This window comes from Amblyraja radiata, chromosome 6 (genome assembly GCF_010909765.2).
Source record: "Amblyraja radiata isolate CabotCenter1 chromosome 6, sAmbRad1.1.pri, whole genome shotgun sequence".
In the NCBI taxonomy this organism is placed as follows: Eukaryota; Metazoa; Chordata; class Chondrichthyes; order Rajiformes; family Rajidae; genus Amblyraja; species Amblyraja radiata.
In genome coordinates, this window is record NC_045961.1 from 99,251,177 (window position 1) to 99,264,986 (window position 13,810).

The following is a 13,810-nucleotide window of genomic DNA, read 5'->3' on the forward strand; positions in this document are numbered from 1 at the left end:
CTCATACAACTTAATCGCCGCCCTGCTGGAGAAATTGAGAGATTTCATTTTATTTTAAAAATCGCAGTTTTCATTGTGAGGGGGGGGGGAGAGGTGGGATACCGAAGTGGTGAGGAGTGGGGGAGCAGTGTGATAGAAGGAGAGGAGGGGGTAGGGAGTGGAGAGGGAGGCGATAGTGGGGGAGGTGACGAGTGAGAGCGGGGGAGTGGGATAGGGGAGGTGAGGAGTGGGGGAGGATTGGAGATAGAGGGAGAGGAGGGGGGTAGGGAGGGGAGATGGGTTATGGACGGCGTGACTGAGGGTAGGGGAAAGGATAGGAAAGGAGAGGTGAGAGAGGGACTGGGGGAGGGGAGGAGGAGAGGGGAAAGAAGACGGAGGGTGATGAGTAGAGAGACAGGGTGCTGGGGTTGAGGGGGAATGGAGGAGGATAGGGGTAGGAAGAGGGATGGAGAGGCACAGTTGATGGAGTGTTTCCGTGACACGTCACAACGGGTATCTCTGGCATCACAATTGAGTCGATACTCAAATTTCACTGCACCTTAATTGGTTAAGTGACAATAAATGCGAACTTGAACTTGAGTTTGTACCTTCTCACTGTGACCCGCGTGGGTTTTCTCCGGGTGCTCCGGTTTCCTCCCACAAAGACGTACGGATTTGTAGGTGAATTGGCTTCGGGAAAATTGTTAATTGTAAGTGTGTTGAGTAGTGCTAGTGCACGGGGTGATTGCTGGTCGGCGTGGACTCGGTGGGCCGAAGGACCTGTTTCCGCGCTGTATCTCTGAAGCCGAAAGGAAAGTAAACCTGAGTAACAGGTGAAAATAAGAAGAGTAGTAAATGGGATGTCTGTTTTAAACGGTGAGAGATTTGCAAATTCTTCGACAATGTGTTTCTGTTCCTTTCTTTGGCTGTTCAACAAGATGTTGAAGTTTGGACAATGCGTGCCTTGCACTTGCCTACAACATTTGTTCATTTACTAATTCAGCTAACATTTTCTCCCAAAGTTAAGTGGAATCCGCCCAGAAATATTTTGATTGCCCACAGAAATCTCGGAGAGTACACCGTGTCTTGGGAAGGAGAATGCCCGTGTACAGGGGACATCAAATACCAACTAGATTACATCTACCTCGATTTTAAAGTCAGGAAGGTAGATTTCATCCAATCTCTCCAAATATGTAAATCTATATTACTAAAACTCTGTTCTTGACCGGTTTCGGCTTTCTGTGATGCGGTTTCCGAGAGTACGGCCGTCATTTTTGGCCACCTCGCTCAGAGCCCCCCTCCGCCGCGTGTGTGCCGAGGATTTTTCCTGTCGATGAAAATTGACAGAGATATTAATGTTTTTACAACATTCCCCATTCTCTCTGCTGCCCCTGCTGGAGGGAGGGGGAGCGACTATAAAACCAGGAAGCGGTGTGCCTCAATCAGTCTCTGCAAGTGGTGTGCCTCAATCAGTCTCTGCAAGTGGTGTGCCTCAATCAGTCTCTGCAAGTAGTGTGCCTCAATCAGAGCTTTGAATGACACTGACAAATGTGTACAGCACTGTGAGTACCCTTAATTTGGTTTGAAAATGAAAATATGGTTAGAGGTAAAAAAAAGCACTGCCTGCAAATAGTTGTTTGGGTTTGGGTTGAAGTTAAAAGGCACTCTCTCTCTCTCTCTCTCCCCCCCCCCCCCTCCCTCTGCTCCCCCCCCCCCCCCATCTCCTCTCCTCCTCCCTCTCCTCCCCCCTCCCTCTCCTGCCCCCGTCCTCCCTCTCCTACCCCCCTCCCTCTCCTCCCCCCCCTCCCTCTCCTCTCCCCCCCTTTCCTCCTCTCCTCTCCCCCCTCTCCTCTCCCCCCTCTCCTCTCCCCCTCCTCTCCTCCCCCCCTCTACCTCTCCCCCCCTCCTCTCCTCCCCCCTCCTCTCCTCCCCCGCTCCTCTCCCCGCTCCTCTCCCCCCCTCCTCTCCCCCCTCTCCTCCCCCCTCTCCTCTCCCCCCTCCTCTCCCCCCTCCTCTCCCCCCTCCACTCCCCTTCCTTCCCCCTCCTCTCCCCCCTCCTCGCCCCTTCCGCTCCCACGCTCCTCCCCTCTCTCCTCCCCGCTCTCCCTCCCCCACTCTCTCTCCCGCCCTCTCTCCCCCCCTCTCTCCCCCCCCCACCCCCTCTCTCTCCTCCTCTCTCGTCTCATCTCTCTCTCTCTCTCTCATCTCTCTCTCTCTCTCTCTCTCTCCTCGTCCTCTCCGCTCTCCTCGTCCCTCTCCCTCTCCCTCTCCCTCTCCCTCTCCCTCTCCCTCTCCCTCTCCCTCTCCCTCTCCCTCTCCCTCTCCCTCTCCCTCTCCCTTCTCCCTCTCCCTCTCCCTCTCCCTCTCCCTCTCCCTCTCTCTCTCCCTCTCCCTCTCCCTCTCCCTCTCCCTCTCCCTCTCCCTCTCCCTCTCCCTCGCCCCCCCCCCCCCCCCCCTCCTCCCCTCCATTAGCGTGAGTGCAGGGGGGGGGTAGTTAGTGTGTGACGCTGCATGCCGCCTCCCCCCCCCCCCACAACCACACATTGGGGGATCAGACCCAATGGGTCTGCACTTGGTCTAGTATTTTAATGGCACTGTAACTTCATTTCCGTCTGCATATTCCTATCTTTCTGAAAGAGTGGAGTCATAGACTCATTGAGTTATACAAACAGGTCTTTGGCCCACCTTGTCCATGCCATCCAGATTGGCATCTTGGACTAGTTACAGAGAAAGGTTGAACAAGTTAGGGCTTTATTCTTTGGAGCGCAGAAGGTTAAGGGGGGACTTGAGAGAGGTCTTTAAAATGATGAGAGGGATAGACAGAGTTGACGTGGATAAGCTTTTCCCACTGAGAGTAGGGAAGATTCAAACCATGGAACATGATTTGAGAATTAGGGGAAAGAGGTTTAGGGGTAACATGAGGGGGAACTTCTTTACTCAGAGTGGTGGCTGTGTGGAATGAGCTTCCAGTGAAGGTGGTGGAGGCAGGTTCGTTTTTATCATTTAAAAATAAATTGGATAGTTATATGGACGGGAAAGGAATGGAGGGTTATGGTCTGAGTGCAGGTATAATGGGACTAGAGGAGAATACGTGTTTGGCACGGACTAGAAGGGTCGAGATGGCCTGTTTCCGTGCTGTAATTGTTATATGGTTATATAGTGCTATTTGCCTGCCTTTGCCCCATAACTCTCTAATTCCTTCAGCAACACAAGGAACTGCAGGTGCTGGTTGACAACAGAAGGCACAAATTGCTGGAGTAATTCAGCGGGTCAGGAAACATCTCTGGAGAACATGGGCAGATAGCGTTTCCAGATGGGACCTTTTGAGTTTGCGGTTAGTTTATTGTCATGTGTACCAAAGAATAATGAAAAGCATTTGTTGCGTGCTTACCAGTCTCAGAAGAGGGGTCCTGATCCCAAACATCACCTCCCTGTTCCCCAGAGATGCTGCCTGACCCGCAGAGTTGCTCCAGCACCCATGGTCTTTTTTTTCCTCCAAATCCTTCCTATCCTTATAATCTGTCCAAATGTCTTTTAAAAATTGTAATTCTCCAATAATGGAGATCTTAGTTCATGAGTGGTTTCAGTCATTTCAGTTTAGTTTATTGTCACATGTACCGGGGTACAGTGAAAAGCTTTTGTTGCGCGCTAACCAGCCATCAGAAAGACAATACAATCGATCCAAATACAGTGTACAGATACATGATAAGGTAATAACGTTTAGAGCAAGGTAAAGCCAGCAAAGTCCGATCAAGGATAGTCCAGGGGTCACCAAACAGGTAGATAGTAGTTCAGCACTGCTCTCTGGTTGTGGTAGGATGATTCAGTTGCCTGATAACAGCTGGGAAGAAACTGACCTTGAATCGGGCGGTGTGTGTTTTCACACTTCCATACCTTCTGCGTGATGGGAGAGGGGAGAAGAGGGAAGAGGGAGTGACCAGGGTGCGACTCGTCCTTGATTATACTGCTGGCCTTGCCGAGGTAGCATGAGGTATAAATGCAGTCAATCATTTCAACCTCGAATGTTCATCTCTTGCGATTCGCTATTAACGCAAAGAGATTTTAATTTTGCTTTTATTTTGATTTAGATGGAAACATACTTTGTGCAAAAACATCAAAAGGAGCTGGATTTGGAATTACACCGAGGACTACATGCTCGAGTGAGGCTTAAAAATAGTGAAATAACTAGCCGTTGGACTGAGAGAACCTTTAATCTGCCAGGTGGGTTTCCATTTGAATGGCTTGTCGAATGGCTTTCTGTTTTGTTCTTTCATTGGGGAAATGGGGAACAAGGAATGAGGCGTTTGAACCATGGTTCTAGAAAGGTAATCAAAATTTGGAATGAGATGGGGCAAGGATTTCACATGTTGTGTCAGTGTAAAGTCTAATCAGTACAATGATACAAGTGTGTATTTAGCACAGTTGAAGTCACACGCTGATGGTCCTTTAGCATACGCCAACTCAGAGACTGCTAAAGCTAATGGATTACTGCTGATGTAAAGTGACCGATGGGATAAATTATTCTTGTAGATAGACACATAAAGCTGGAGTAACTCAGCGGGCCAGGCAGCATCTCTGGAGAGAAGGAAGGGGTGATGTTTTGGGTCGAGACCCTTCAGACTAGTTAGGGATAAGGGAAATTAGAAATATAGACGGTGATGTAGAGAGATAAAGAACAATGAATGAAAGATACGTTAAAAAGTAATGATGATAAAGTAAACAGGCCATTGTTAGCTGTTTGTTGGGTGAAAACGAGAAGGTGGTGCAACTTGGGTGGGGGAGGGATAGAGGGAAAGGGAATGCCGGGGTTACGAAGTTAGAGAAATCAATGGGTTGTCAGCTGTAAATTAGTCTTGTGGATAATTTAGTTTAGACCATGGTTTAGTTCAGAGATACAGTGTGGATACATGACCTTCAGCCAACCGAGTTCGCAACGACCAGCGGTCCTTGTACAGAAACATTATCCTGCACTAGGGGACAATTTTACAATCTTTCACCAAAGCCAGTTAACCTACAAATCTGTATATCTTTGGAGAGTGGCAGGAAACCGAAGATCTCGGAGAAAAACCACGCAGTCACAGGGAGAACGTACAAATTCTATACAGTCAGCACCGTGGTCAGGATCGAACCCAGGCCTCTGGAGCTGTAATGCAGCAACTCTACTGCTGAACCACTGTGCCTGGACCATTAGGTTTTACTGATGTTTTCAGTTGTTGTACCATCTACAACATGGAACGTGGAATATAGAACAGCACAGACATGAACAGGCTCTTTGGCCCATAATGTCCGTGGAGAACATGATGCCAATATAAAATAATCTCATCTGCCCAACACATGATCTGTATCCCACCATTACCATCATATCCCAGACAAAGTCTCTTAAACACTACACTTAAGGTTTTGTTTGACATCTTGTTATGTACTAAACAACAATGTTTCAGGCTTAATTAGGTTTCAGGAAGTGATGAGATTCCTCCATATCGCACTGTGCCAACCAACTGTCCCAGCTGTGTCCTGACACAATAATGATGAGTTTTCATGAGCTGAATCTTTATGTCAGCAGAGTCGCTGCCTTACAGCGCCAGAGACCCGGGTTCGATCCAGACTACGGGTGCTGTGTGTACGGAGTTTGTACATTCTCTGTGTGACCCCGTGTATTTACTCCGGGTGCTCAACTTTCCTCCCAAACTCTAAGGATGTGCAGATTTGTGGGTTAATTGGCTCCGATAAGTTGTAAATTTGTCCCTAGTGCGTAGGATAGTGTTAATGCATAGGATGATCTCTGATTGGCGCAGACTCAGTGGGCTGAAGGGCTTGTTTCTGTGCTGTATCTCTAAAGTAAAGTCTAAAGACCAAAGTGATAAACATGACACTAGAGTCGTGACACTAGAGACACATATTACCAATGAAACCTTGATTTATTATGATGGGATTGGAATAGAAGAACGTTTAATTACATCTACATGAACAAGATGGATGTATTCTCACTTTTGTTCATTCAGGTGAATCATTCGCTTCAGTTGACAACTTGACTTGCATTTTCTATGGTGAGCTGTACATGAACTGCAGTTGGGATGTTACTGAAGATGCATCGGAGGATGCACGATTCATTTTGTCCTACAGGTAAAAAAGGATCTCAATCAATATATATTTCTGAGTCATAGAGTGATAGAGTGGTACTGTGTGGAAACAGGCCCTTCAGTTCAACTTGTCCACACCGGCCAACATGTCCCAGTTACACTAGTCCCACCTGCCCGCATTTAGTCCACATCCTTCCAAACTTGTCCTGTTCAGGTACCTTAAACGTTGGTATAGTGCCTGCCTCTACTACCTCCTCTGGCAGCTTGTTCTATACAGCCACCACTCTGTGAGAAAAGGTTTCCCCTCAGATTCCTATTAAATCTTTTCCCCTTCGCCTTGATCCTATGTCCCCAGGTCCTCGATTCACCAACTCTAGACAAGAGACTCTGTGTGTCTGCCCGATCTATTCCTCTTATGATCTTATACACCTCTATTATATCACCCCTCATCCTCCTGCGCTCCAAGGAATAGAGTCCCAGCTTACTCAACCTCTCTCTATATCTCAGACCCTCTAGTCCTGGCAACATCTTCATACATTTTGTCTGCACCCTTTCCAGTTTGACAACATTTTGTTCGATCTTTTACTGGTTCTCACCATTATGTTCACCTGTCCATTTGTGTTGCATTCTAGTTTGTTGTTGTTGTTGTTATTGTGTGTGTGTGTGTGTGTGTGTGTCTGTGTGTGTGTGTGTGTCTGTGTGTGTGTGTGTGTGTGTGTGATTCCATTTAGTTAATTCAGTTTAGCAATACAGTGTGGAGACAGGCCCTTCGGCCCACCAAATTCAGGCCAGCCGGAGATCACCTGTACACTAGTTCTATCCAACACACCAGGGACAATTTATAATGAACCTGCAAAAACTGTACGTCTTTGGAATGTAGGAAGAAATCGGAGCACCCTGAGAAAACCCATGTGGTCACAGGGAGAATGTATAAACATCCGTACAGACAGCACCCTTGATTAGGATCGAACCCGGGTCCTGGCGCTGTAAGGCGGCAATTCTATCGCTGCGCCACCGTGTTTATGTCTCTCTTTGTTCATTTATCCATCCACCAACCAATCTATCCAGTTTTCTTTCTTTACCTATTTATCTATTTACCATCTCACTGCCTGTTGTCAGTCTCACCTGTCATAGAAACAGAGAAAAATAAGTACAAGAGTAGGCCATTCGGCCCTTCGAGCCACCAATGCCATTCAATATTATCATGGCTGATCATCTAAAATCAGTACCCCATTTCTGCTTTTCCCCCTATCCCTTGATTCCTTTAGACCTCAGAGCTAAATTAGAGTTAATTTAGAGTTAATCTTGAAAACATCCAGTGAATTGGCCTCCACTGACTCCTGTGGCAGAGAATTCCACAGATTCACAACTTTCTGGGTGGAAAATTTTTTCCTCATCTCAGTCCTAAATGGCCGACCCCTTATTCTTAAACTGTGACCCCTGGTTCTGGACACCCCCAACAACGGGAATCTTTTTCCGGCATCTAGCCTGTCCAATCCTTTAAGAATCTTATATGTTTCTATAAGATATCAGATTCAGATTCAGATTCAATTTTAATTGTCAGTGTACAATACGTAGACAACAAAATGCATTTAGCAACTCCCTGGAAGAGCGACATAGCAAATGATTTGAATAAATGCTGAGCGCCCTCCGCAGACAACGCTTGCTTTGGACAGACTCAATGGAGGGGAGCGAGGAACCGGTGATGCGTTGGGCAATTTTCACCACCCTCTGCAATGCCTTCCGGTCGGAGACAGAGCAGTTGCCATACCATACTGTGATGCAGTTGGTAAGGATGCTCTCGATGGTGCAGCGGTAGAAGTTCACCAGGATCTGAGGAGACAGATGGACCTTCTTCAGTCTCCTCAGGAAGAAGAGACGCTGGTGAGCCTTCTTGATCAGAGTTGAGGTATTGTGGGTCCAAGAGAGGTCATCGGAGATGTTGACTCCCAGGAACCTGAAGCTAGAAACACGTTCCACCTCCGTCCCGTTAATGTGGATGGGGGTGTGCGTGCCGCCCCTGGACTTCCTGAAGTCTACAATGAGCTCCTTGGTCTTCTTGGAGTTAAGGGCCAGGTTGTTGTCAGCGCACCATGCTGCTAAGTGCTGGACCTCCTCCCTGTAGGCCGACTCATGCTGATGAGGCCAATCACCGTTGTATCATCTGCATACTTGATGATGGTGTTAGTACCATGTACAGGTGTGCAGTCATAGGTGAAGAGGGAGTAGAGGAGGGGGCTCAGCACACAGCCCTGTGGAACGCCGGTGTTCAGGGTGAGGGTTGAAGAGGTGTGCTTGTCTAACCTAACAGACTAGGGTCTGTTGGTTAGAAAGTCCAGTATCCAGTTGCAGAGGGAGGGGTCGATGCCCAGGTTACCGAGTTTGGTGATCAGTTTTGATGGTATAATGGTGTTGAATGCTGAGCTGTAATCGATGAACAGCATTCTTACGTAAGTGTCTCTGTTGTCGAGGTGGGAGAGGGCGGAGTGAAGTGCCGTTGAGATGGCATCCTCTGTACTCCTGTTCTTGCGGTAGGCAAACTGATAGGGATCCAGTGTGGGGAGTAGGCAGCTTTTGAGGTGTGCCAGGACCAGCCTCTCGAAGCACTTGGTGATGATGGGGTTAAGTGCAACTGGGCGGAAGTCGTTGAGGCTTGCCGCAGTGGAGTGTTTTGGCACTGGCACGATGGAGGTGGTTTTAAGGCCCGTGGGGACAACTGCTTGGGCAAGTTCTTCTCATTCTTCTAAATTCCAGTGAATACCAGACCAGTCAACCCATTCTTTCATTATATGTCTTTGTGCCTGTTTATTCTATTTATCTATCTTTTAATTTATCTATTGAAATACCGACCTGTCTGATTGAAAGATTCTGCATGGAAACAGGACCTTTGACCCACCGAGTCTATACCGACCAATAAACCAGAACTAGGGGTCACAGTTTAAGAAAAAGGGATCGGTCATTTAGGACTGAGATGAGGAAAAACCTTTTCAGCCAGAGTTGTGAATCTGTGGAATTAGGCCATTCTGCCCATCAAGCCTATTGCGCCATTCAATCACGGCTGATCCCTCTCTACCTCCTAGCCCCATTCTCCTGCCTTCTCCCCATAACACTTGACTCCCTTACTAATCAAGAATCTAAAAGGCCTGTCACACCAGCATGCGACTGCATGCGGCTAGCGCGACCTAACGTGGTCGCTTGAGCCGTACGGCCTCGTGGGGCCGGTCCCACTTTGATCGCCGAAGCCATATGGAGTTGTGCGGGGCTGGTCCCGACCTCACGCGGGGCTCTGAAAAATTCCGCGCGGCAGCGGCCTGTTGGCCCGCAGCCGCATTGAGGCCGTACGCAGGACCTCGATGGCCGTACGCAGTGTCTCGACGCCGTATGCAGCGTCTTGACCCCATACGCAGCGTCCTGATGCCGTATGCAGCGTCATGACGGCGTACGCCTTGCGCGTGGCGTTGCGCGAATACGTCACCGCCCGGCGTGCCGTTACGTGATGACGTAACCGCCCGACGCTGTGCGACGTCCAAATTCAGTCGGCCCGCCTCCTGCCCAGCTGATCGGTGAGTATGATGTCGGGACCAGCTCCGCACAACTCCAGATGGCTCCGTGGTTGGTAGTGGGACCGGCCCCGCGAGGCCATACGCCCCAAGCCACCACGTTTGGTCGCGCTAGACGCATGCAATCGCATGCTGGTGGGGTAGGCCCTTACGTATCTCTGTGTTAAATATATCCACTGACTTGGCCTCCACAGCTTTTTGTGGCAAAGAATTCTACAGATTCACCACTATCTACTCACTGGCCATCCATCCATCCATATCCCCCTCTCTCCCCCTCTCCCCCTCCCCCCCCCTCCTCCCCCTCTCCCCCTCTCCCTCCCCCTCCCCCCTCTTCCTCCCCCTCCCCCCTCTCCCCCTCTCCCCCTCTCCCTCCCCTCTCCCCCTCTCCCCCTCTCCCTCCCCCTCTCCCTCCCCCTCCCCCTCTTCCTCCCCCTCCCCCCTCCCCCTACCCCCTACCCCCTCCTCCCTCCTCCCTCCTCCCTCCTCCCTCCTCCCTCCTCTCTCCTCCCTCCTCCCTCCTCCCTCCTCCCTCCTCCCTCCTCCCTCCTCCCTCCTCCCTCCTCCCTCCTCCCTCTCCCCCCCCCAATAAAACAAATGCTGGAGTAACTCCAGTGGGACAGGCAGCTTCTTTGGAGAGATGGAATGGGAGACGTTTCGGGCCATAAGGACACAAGGTCACAAGTGATGGGAGCAGAATTAAGCTATTCGGCCCATCACGTCTACTCCACCATTCAATCATTGCTATTCTATCTCTCCCTCCTAACCCCATTCTCCTGCCTTCTCCCCATAACCCCTGACACCTGTACTATAACAAGAATCTATCTATCTCTGCCTTAAAAATATCAATTGTCGGCCTCCACAGCTTTCTGTTGCAAAGAATTCCACAGATTCACCACCCTCTGACTAAAGAAATCCCTCCTCATCTCCTTCCAAAAGGAACGTCCTTTATTTTTGAGGCTATGACCTCCAGTCCTAGACTCTCCCATTAGTGGAAACATCCTCTCCACATCCACTCCAACCAAGCCTTTCACTATTTCACTATTCTGTACGTTTTAATGAGGAACCCCCCTCATTCTGCTAAATTCCAGCGAGTACAGGCCCCGTACCGTTAAATGCCCAGAGGTCAAGACCCTTCTTCAGACTGAGAGTCAGGGGAGAGGGAGCCACAGAGATATGGATGGGTCAGGTGTCTCTCTCTCTCTGTCTGTCCCGTTCCCCTGTCGATCTGTGCAGACCTATCCGTCTTTATTTTGTAGAGTTTACTTCTCAATTTTCTTTTTAAGGGAGCGAAACCCATCCGTTATGTACAACTGCGCAGATTACCTGGTGGATGGAGGGAGGAACATTGGCTGTGTCAACGAAAATATTCGCTTTGAAGATACCATCAAGATTATCATCTGTATCAGTGAAGTGAACAAGGAAGCCAAATTGCCGTATTGCAGAATAGTGAACCCATTCAATTTCTGTAAGGCATTTTGTATGGGTTTTTTTTTCTGGTGGATCATAAATGAAATATCAGTAGATGGAAAAGTAGCAGGTAGTGATTGATCGGGAGATGATTTGAGTTTGAGTTTAGCTTATTGTCACATGTACCAAGGTACAGTTAAAAGCTTTTATTGTGTGCTAACCAGTCAGCAGAAGGACAATACATAGACATAGAAACATATAAAATAGGTGCAGGAGTAGGCCATTCGGCCCTTCGAGCCTGCGCCGCCATTCAATATGATCATGGCTGATCATCCAACTCAGTATCCTGTACCTGCCTTCTCTCCATACCCCCTGATCCCTTTAGCCACAAGGGCCACATCTAACTCCCCCTTAAATATAGCCAATGAACTGGCCTCAACTACCTTCTGTAGCAGAGAATTCCAGAGATTCACCACTCTCTGTGTGAAAAATGTTTTTCTCATCTCGGTCCTAAAAGATTTCCCCCTTATCCTTAAACTGTGACCCCTTTTTCTGGACTTCCCCAAAATCTGGAACAATCTTCCTGCATCTAGCCTGTCCAACCCCTTAAGAATTTTGTAAGTTTCTATACAATCCCCCCTCAATCTTCTAAATTCTAGCGAGTACAAGCCGAGTCTATCCAGTCTTCTCAACATGATTACAATCGAGTCATCCACAGTGTACAGATACATGCTAAGAAAATAACGTGAATAGCATATAGTGCAAAATAAAGTCCCGCAAAGTCTGATCAGAGATAGTCTGAGGGTCTCCTGTGTAATAGATAGTAGCTCATGACTGCCCTCTAGTTGTTGCTAGGATAGTTCATTTGCCTGATAACAGCTGGGAAGAAACTGTCCCTGAATCTGGAAGTGTGCGTTTTCACACTTCTCTTACGAGAAGAGAGAGGGGAGAAGAGAGAGTGGCCAGGGTGTGACTCGTCCTTGATTATGCTGCTGGCCTTGCCGAGGCAGCGTGAGGTATAAATGGAGTCAATGGAAGGGAGAAGGAGGAGAAGGAGTCTGAAGAAGGGTTATGGCCCGAAAAGTTGCCTATTTCCTTCGCTCCATAGATGCTGCTGCACCCGCAGAGTTTCTCCAGCATTTTTTTGTGTACCTTCAATGGAAGGGAGGTTGGTTTGTGTGATGGTCTGGGCTGCGTCCACAATTTCTCTCGGTCTTGTATGGAGCTGTTCACAAACCAAGCTGTGATACATCCCAATAAAATGCTGTAGAGGTTGGTGAAAGTTATTAGGGACATGCTGAACTTCCTAGGACGTCTAAGGAAGTAGAGGAGTTGGTGTGCTTTCATGGCCATTGCTTCAACATGGGTGGTCCAGGACATTGGTGAAATGTATTCCGAAGCCTTTAAAGATTTTAACCATCTCTACTTCGGTGTCGTCAATGCAAACCAGGCTATGTGTACCACTTCACCTCTTGAAGTCGATCACTATCTCCTTTGTAGATTGCAGTAATGTGTTTGCGAAGATGGTTGTTGAGGAACTGGGCGACAGGCACAGGTTGTTACGTTGATTCAGAAGAACTTAGAATCTTTGCCTGTAATGGCCAAGGAACGTGGTCAAAGCTTGGAGGCCCTGTTAAAACTGCAAAAGAACCAAAGACATGGGAGCAGAATTAGGGCATTCAGCCCATCAAGTCTGCTCTGCTATTCAATCATGGCTGTGAGATTCAAAATCACAAACGCTCTTGAGACAAATTCAGGCAAAGAAATGTTTTTATTAATTTCATATTCTGCAGAATAGGTGCCTCTCCACTGATGTCCCCTAGAGACACACCGAGGATCGGGATGTCTTCTATCTTTATACATTTCTTTTCATTATTATCACATCCTCATCCCTCCCCATTGATCTTCTTCCAATCATAACATAAAGCCCTGATTCCCACGAGAACGTCCCGGAATGCCCACCCAACGTCATTAGGCATCTTGTCATAATGGGCGTGATTTAATATTCATGTAATCTCATCAAGCATGCGTAGATCTGTTTGATCTTTTGTACTTCTCAACTTTCACTTACTTCTTTCAAATCTCCTGCTGAAGTATTTCTATTGCTACTTTTTATCTAGAATTTCTATCTGTTCTGTATATTGTTACTTTCTTCTACCAGCAGTCTGGCTTCTGCTGACATCTTATTTCTTTCTAAGTTATATTTTTCAGAGTTCTAGTATAAATCAACCATCCCTATTAACCCTTTTCTCACAATGGCTGATCTAGCAATCCCTCTCAACTCCCATTCTCCTGCCTTCTCCCCATAACCTCTGACACCCATTTGTACAGACAGAGTTACAGATACTCTTCTGTGTTATGGGCAAAGGACAAAGTGCTGGAAGAACTCAGCAGGTCAGGCAGCAACTGTGGAGGGGAACGGGAACACGACGTTTCGGGTCAGGATCCTTCATCAGGCTGAGGATGGTGAATCTGTGGAATTCATTGCCATAGGCAGCTGTGGAGGCCAAAGTCAATGGATATTCTTAAGGCGGAGATAAGGTCATCAGGTCAGAAGTGATAGGCGAAGAATTAGGCCATTCGGCCCATCAAGTCTACTCCGATAATCATCTCATGCTGTTTGTGACCTTATTAAGTCTTACTGAGCTCCAATCTGTGATCAAGACGTAGTTTCATTGTTAATCAAGTCTCTGAGTGACCTCATAATCTTTGAATTTTAAAAATGTACCAAATTGATAAGGTCATAAGGTCATGTGAGGGGAATAGAATTAGGCCATTCGTCCA

At 48.0% G+C, this 13,810-nt stretch overlaps 1 protein-coding gene across 1 annotated transcript in view; it reads left to right on the forward strand.

Annotated features, from left to right (window-relative positions):
• The first annotated feature begins 1,007 nt into the window (after positions 1-1,007).
• Positions 1,008-13,810, forward strand: part of LOC116974634 (interleukin-5 receptor subunit alpha-like) — a 300,632-nt gene continuing 287,829 nt past the window's right edge. The window contains exons 1-4 of the mRNA XM_033023318.1: positions 1,008-1,144; positions 4,068-4,200; positions 5,982-6,102; positions 10,903-11,084. Coding sequence (XP_032879209.1) covers positions 4,068-4,200; positions 5,982-6,102; positions 10,903-11,084 — 436 coding nt within the window. The 5' untranslated portion in view covers positions 1,008-1,144. The remainder of the gene's footprint in view (positions 1,145-4,067; positions 4,201-5,981; positions 6,103-10,902; positions 11,085-13,810) is intronic.